The sequence below is a fragment of the Buceros rhinoceros genome, unplaced genomic scaffold, assembly GCF_000710305.1.
Source record: "Buceros rhinoceros silvestris isolate BGI_N320 unplaced genomic scaffold, ASM71030v1 scaffold10619, whole genome shotgun sequence".
Taxonomy (NCBI): Eukaryota; Metazoa; Chordata; class Aves; order Bucerotiformes; family Bucerotidae; genus Buceros; species Buceros rhinoceros.
The window spans coordinates 10,936-17,393 of record NW_010432110.1 but is presented as its reverse complement, the minus strand read 5'-3'; the positions used below and the strand labels follow the sequence as shown (position 1 = coordinate 17,393).

Below are 6,458 nucleotides of genomic sequence, written 5' to 3'. Positions count from 1 at the left end.
TAGGTCCTAGTGAGATCAGTTGGAGCCATGTACCGGTTTGCCATAGTGCATCTGTGCTAAATGATCTGAGTGCCTTGTCACAGGAAACTGGTGAGTAGTTTTGTTAATTGTGATGACAAATCAAAGACAAGAAGGAATATGCCTGGACCTGTGATAAGGCTACACAGAGTAGAAAATAAAGGTATTGAAAAAATTCTTTTCATTCACTCATGCCAGGAAATAGAGCTGTAAATGTTGAGGGCATGCTAGTTCCTCTGGTGAAGGACTGGGAGGAGCAGAAATGGGAGCACTTTAACAAAAAGCATGAAGAGGTTGAATATATAAGCAACTTTACCTCAAATTTTCTCTTCTCGACCTAGGCCTGGCTGTGTGGAGGCAAAGTGGAAGTGCTGCCCTGTTCAAGAATTGCACATCTGGAAAGAGCTCACAAGCCTTACTTGCTGGACTTGAGCATTGCGATGAAACGCAATGCTTTGCGAGTAGCTGAAGTGTGGATGGATGACTACAAGTACATGGTCTATTTTGCATGGAACATTCCAATTGAGGTGGCAGCGTTTCTCTGTGTTTCAAATTATGTTTCAGTATGGAGGTGTAGTGTGGTTATAAGAGTCACTCTGGAAAAAAATATTATTAATATTGATATGGAATGATTATTGATATGGAATGATTATTGATATGGATGGCATCCAAGAGCCATGGCCATAGACATGTTTCTCTTAGGCTCAGACCAAGAGCTGATGCCAAGCTTAAAGAATATAAAATGAAATTGTTTAATGTGTATTTTAACTTTTTTAGGAAAAGTAGAGAGCATTTTACCTGGAATTTTCATAACTTTGCACACGAGCATGTCTCTAAGTGATCTGGGTGTTCCTGAATATCTTTTAAATAGGCAAAATTGAACTTTAATTAGAGAATTCAATTACTTTTCATTACATACCCAACAACTTTTATTTAGTGAGTTCTCCTCGCTGTAGCACAAACTTCTGGTTTTGTTTTCCTGGAAGAAAAAGGGGAAAGTCTTGTAGAATCCTTGAAAGGTTGAAAAATGGTCATACCGCAAAATTAAGAACATAAGTCCTTTAAATTACAGAGGGGGTTTTTTCCCTTTTGATTAAATTCAGTAGTGCTCTATATGATTTTAATTTTTCTCCTGCACAAAATGTTGAAGATACTGGAAGTGTCAAGACTAGGTCTTTTGAGTATTGATAACTTCAGTTAATAAAAATAAAAAATAGTATGAGTTTTCCCATCCTGCACTTCGGTGCAGTTATGAATCTTTAACAAAGGAAGAATGGCCTCCCACCTCTTTGTTTGCTTGAATAGATATTGAAGAAACCAATTAAAATATATAGTGATAAAGCATAAATTAAACTTCAGAACAATCCACTTCTCTTCCCCATTAATTAAGTTTTTCTGTAAATATTTAGAAATTTTCACCTGAAAATGCTAGTCATCAAAAACTGGTTCAAGTCTATTTGAAATTCCTAACTTAACTTACTCAGGCCACAGAATGCATTTCAGGGAACTGCTTAAAGACAGGGTATAAGCTCCTACGTGACTGATCTCTAACAAACTTTCCTGCTGGAGCTGCTCCACTTTGTGTGAGAGGCTACATAGCCTGGGAAAAACAAGAATCTTGATTGCTTCCATACGAAATGAGCATCGCAGTCAACAGACTATTGTTCAAACTAAGGTTGTTAACAAGCTCTGTCTTAATTTTCATGTTGAATGAGACTTTTTTTTTGTCTGTACGAAATAGGAAAACTACTTCCTAGCCATATCTACCTTTGATACTCTTCATCTTTATGAAGTCATAACATGTTAGTTTTTCAGTAATTTATTGGTGCTTATAGGCAAAATATGTTCTGGAATACTGAAATTTAAAAACTGCACTTTTTTTTTAATGAACTTTAATTTTTTATCTTATGAATAGACAATATGGAGAAATAATCCTGTATTTTCCCTAGTTTCTCAGGCCACCTTAATGTTCTGAAATTAAATATGGTGTTCTTGCAGAATCCTGGAATAGACTTTGGAGACATTTCTTCCAGAAAAAAGTTAAGGGAAAAACTGAACTGTAAAGGCTTTGACTGGTACATAAAGAATATTTACCCTAATTTAATATTTCTTCCCAACATTGTTGGCTATGGAACGGTAAGTATTGAGTGTATTTATTTGAAAGATGGAACAACTCATTAGCTCTACTGTTATGAAGAACTGTTCTGAACACTGTTTTACTATTATATATCATAGAAACTTTAGGGATCTTTCTAGACACTAGATTTTTCTAGACATTAGATTTTTCATATTAGTTGTCAGTCTAGGCTTCCTAAACTGTATTTATTGTGTATAAACTGATGGGAGCGCAACAGTAGTTTGGGAAAGTGCTTAACAAGCTTTGTTTGGTTTTTTTTTTTTTACTATGTGCAAGACTCATCTGTTGACAAGCAAAAATGGATCAATATCTTCCTGTAAGGCCCTAAATTTTTAAGTGGAATAGTATGGATTTCTTTGTGCGGAGATTAGCAGGATAATTTGGAAAGCACGCAGACAAGAATCAAGATACCATGTAATACATTGGCAGTCAGGCTGCTATTTGAGAAAGAGAGAGCTAATCATCTGGGCTGCAGTGGCTTCTTAATATAGGCAGGGATTTTCTAGACCCAAGCTTGCATACCTTGCTGGAGCTGGGCAGGGGGACTTACCTGTTTGGAGCTGCCTGGTAGACTTCTGACATGGCGCTACATGGAATGATGTTGATGAGTCTTTGAAGGATTTGCTTTTGATTTTTGCTGTGATAAATCATTTCTACAAAGGTAATCTGAGATTTATTTTCTAAACCCATATTGTATCTTCCACTTCAGGATTTGATGCAGGACTCTGAATAAAGTAGCCTTGCCCTCAGGACACTTTCTAAAAATAGCAGTGAGGAGTTGAAATTGCTTGGAATGCCACTCCTCGTGGTAAATTTCCTGTTTTATTCTGCAGATGAAAAACACTTTGAAAGAAGACCTCTGTATTGATCAAGGCCCTGTCCCTGGAAACACGCCAATTATGTATCCCTGTCATGCATACCAACCACAGGTAATACAAGCAACTGATCAGATCTTCACACATGAGCTGTTGCTAACTCTTCCTTTCAAGCCTCCACAGGGCCATGAAATAGGCACTTCAAAACTGTTATCTCTGTGCTCTCTAAAGAGGAATATAAATCTTTATTTCATTAAATTGTGCTCCCCAATGCAGTTGGCAGCAGAGCGGATTCCTGTGGGGATCTAAATACATTAAACTAAGGCTTTTGATTTTGCCTTGCCAAAAAATTGTGAGACCTCACATTGATACAGATTCATCTTTTTGATTAACAGAAGATCAGCAGGATGAATGGGAGAGAGGTGGAGCTCTTCCTTAGACCTCACTGCCTGTCCTCTCAGTAGGAGGGAAGCTAAGGGTTACCATTTGATTGTAAGCATCTTGCTTTTTTTTCTCTGAAAAGCAGAAAAATGTTGTTTGGGTCAAATTCATCCTGGTTTCATTACTGAGATCACTGAATGCTGGTGCAGTACAGCTGATACCTCTCATTACCAGTTTGGGAACTATCTGTTCTCATCCACTGATGAGGTTTCCCTGGTATCTCAACTCACTGTCAGTGGTGTTGCCTTCCCTTTCAGCACATGTTTTATAGTAGCACTGGAGAAATGTATGTAGGAGGTTTACGTGCCCGACGGAATGCAGTTGATAGATGCCTAACAGACCCTGGGAGAGGGGACCTGCCAGTTTTAGAGCCCTGTGACACAGCTGTGAATAAAGGCCTGAACATGCACTGGGATTTTAAGCAGGTAGGTGGATTTCTATACCCCTACATTTCAGTAATCTTTCCCACTATAATGAATCCTTAGACATTCTCCTCACAAAGCAGTTTGCTTCTGAATAATGTCACCTCAATTTCACGATTTCTAGGTGCCGCTGCAAGAGCTGTGGTGGAGGTGATTGAGCCTTCAGGGGTGTGTGATGTTAAAAACATGAGGATGGTCACACAACCGAAGCTGAGTTACCAGAATTTAACCAGTTCTCGCTTGTTATCTGAACCATAGCTACTTATTTGTCAAACTGTCTGTCTTGGTAGAATCAGCTGGTTTAAGCCTTTTACTTAAAGGTTTAAGTCTTCTAATTTTTAGCTGGGTTGACTAAAACGACTCACTTGCTCAGCTATCACAGTTCAGCTAACAGGCAGGGAACATGCAAGCTCAGGTGCCACTGTTGCTTTTGATGGTCTGACTACACATGTGAACTCTCTCCACTGTCCACTGTTTGTCTTCCCAGCCTTCCCATGGGACCTATTGGTCTTAGGGTAAAAGCGGGCCGATGCCTTGTCCTGCTCACTCTCTGTTACCATCTTCTGTAAGAGCATGGAAACCCATGTTGGAGGTCAGACTACGTTCATCCTTTCAGAGCTCAGGTTAAGCTGGTGATTAGGTCCTTCACACCATGTTCACTTATCTCCATTCGTGCAGGATTTGTGCCAGCCGATACTGACATGCTTAAGATCCCAAGTGATACTTCCATATTCCTACCAGCTCTGTTCTCACTGAATCAGGTGCTGCAGTCTTCTCAAAAATGCAGCTTTCCTGAGTAGAAAATTGACTCCATGATCCTGTCCCAGTAAAACCAGGACACTTAGTCAGCTAATCTCAGATGCCATGATGCTGGTGCAGGCCAAACAGGAAGCAGCAATAATGTCGGAGGGAGAGGTGGGAAAGGAAGCCATGCTGCTTCTCGACTCTCAGACAGTTCAAACCTTATTAGCTTTATGTAATTAATAATTACTTAAATGTACATGTAATGTATGGGCATGTTTACTGTATCCCTTTCTCAGTGACAAACTAAGCAGAAGACAAATCTTGTGAGAGTGTGGTACAGAACAGAGGACTTGAATTGGTGAAGAGACAAAGGTTTCATTGATGTGCACCAAATAACGCAGACCCACACGATCTCCAGAAATTCTGCCTATATGGGCTTTGTCTTTAGTCTGGTCTGTAAGCAGAAAACTTAGGAAAAGGTGCAGGTGTGTTCCTGGAATGTTCAGACCCACCTTAAAAGTAAACCTTCAGTTCCTTGTGTGCATCAAGCATTATCACAGTGAAACAACTGGCTGCCTGAAGGAGGCGGGTGAGATCCTGTTTGCTCTGGAGCCCTACCCCTTATCCTTATTTCTAGCGTGATGAGTTGACTTAATCACACCCCATGCCTTTTGCAATAGCTGCTACTGAAATATTGACTTAGAGATAAGAGATGAATGTTCTTACCTGTAACTATCTCTCTTTTTTTCAAAGCAGGTTGCAGTATTAAAATTTGCTAAGATGATTTTTTTGACTGTAAAAAGCCCCAAACTCATAAAACCCAAATACCTCCCATCCCCAAATTCCAAAAAAGCAGACAAAAAGTACATCTCTAAATATATTTTAATATGCCTTGGAGAGTTCCATAAGCTGTCATGCGTCATTAGCCTGAGGAAAACACAGTAAGTTTTTTCAGGCCAGTGATTTACTAGTCTTTCTCAGACATATTTGTTGAGGCCAAGAGAATTTCTTCCAGATTGAGCACTAAGCTATAACCCCTCAGCTTCTCTCATATTTCCTTTCCTTTTGTAGGGATCAGCTGTAATGAACAGAAGCACTAAACGATGTCTCGAAATCACAGGAGACAATCCAGCTTCATACAGACTTGTAATGCAAACCTGCACAGGACAAAAGTGGAATATCCAACACACGGTTAAGGGCTGGGGAAAGACAGAAGACCTGGAACAGAAAACATAAAACTCCAAGCATTGACTAGACGATGGTTTTCCTTGAAAATTGCCACTTTCATAACACAGCACTAAAAGCAATGATTTCAAGAGTTCAATTACACAGGACTTCACAATGTAGCATTGAGGTCTCTTCCGGCCGGATGATGATTCTGTGATTCTGTGATTCTTGGAGCATCACACCCATGAGTTTCCTCAATTAGGAGAGGGATTGTTCTGCTATCTGTTGTTATCACCGGAGAGAAGCAGTTACGTCTAAGAGTGTTTCGACACACCTGAGTACCATATATTGGCTTTTGGAACTGCTTATCTCTGCTCATTAATGCAAGGCCAGAATAAGGTCTTTAACTTTCTAACTGGCATTTTAGTCAGATGTGAAAATTCGGGAGAAACGAAAGTGAGTCTGACTTTCTCTTCACAGAGTTTATCTGAGGCTGAATTGGACTGTTTTTCTGCATTGTGTCGTATAGATAATGCAAAACTTCTTGTCAAGCTTTGCTTGTGCTAGTGGGTGAAATGAAATACATCCCTGTATTTCATTCTGTCCCTGTAATTTGCCTGGCCATTATTCAGTTTCTCAGTAAAGTTTATTAGATTGACCAGTGTGCCACACTAAGGCTGTTTTGTCTTTGCCTAAGGGAAGTGGTTTGTGCCA

General features: G+C 39.6%; 1 protein-coding gene across 1 annotated transcript; it reads left to right on the top strand.

Moving 5' to 3' along the window:
- Positions 1 to 359: 359 nt before the first annotated feature.
- Positions 360 to 5,813, top strand: LOC104500058 (probable polypeptide N-acetylgalactosaminyltransferase 8; the record flags this gene model as incomplete). Its single annotated transcript, XM_010143653.1, has 5 exons — positions 360 to 545; positions 2,017 to 2,154; positions 2,989 to 3,084; positions 3,669 to 3,836; positions 5,649 to 5,813. Coding segments are annotated over 5 exons (753 nt in total), but the record flags the coding sequence as incomplete, so codon positions are not given.
- Between the last annotated feature and the right edge of the window lie 645 nt (positions 5,814 to 6,458).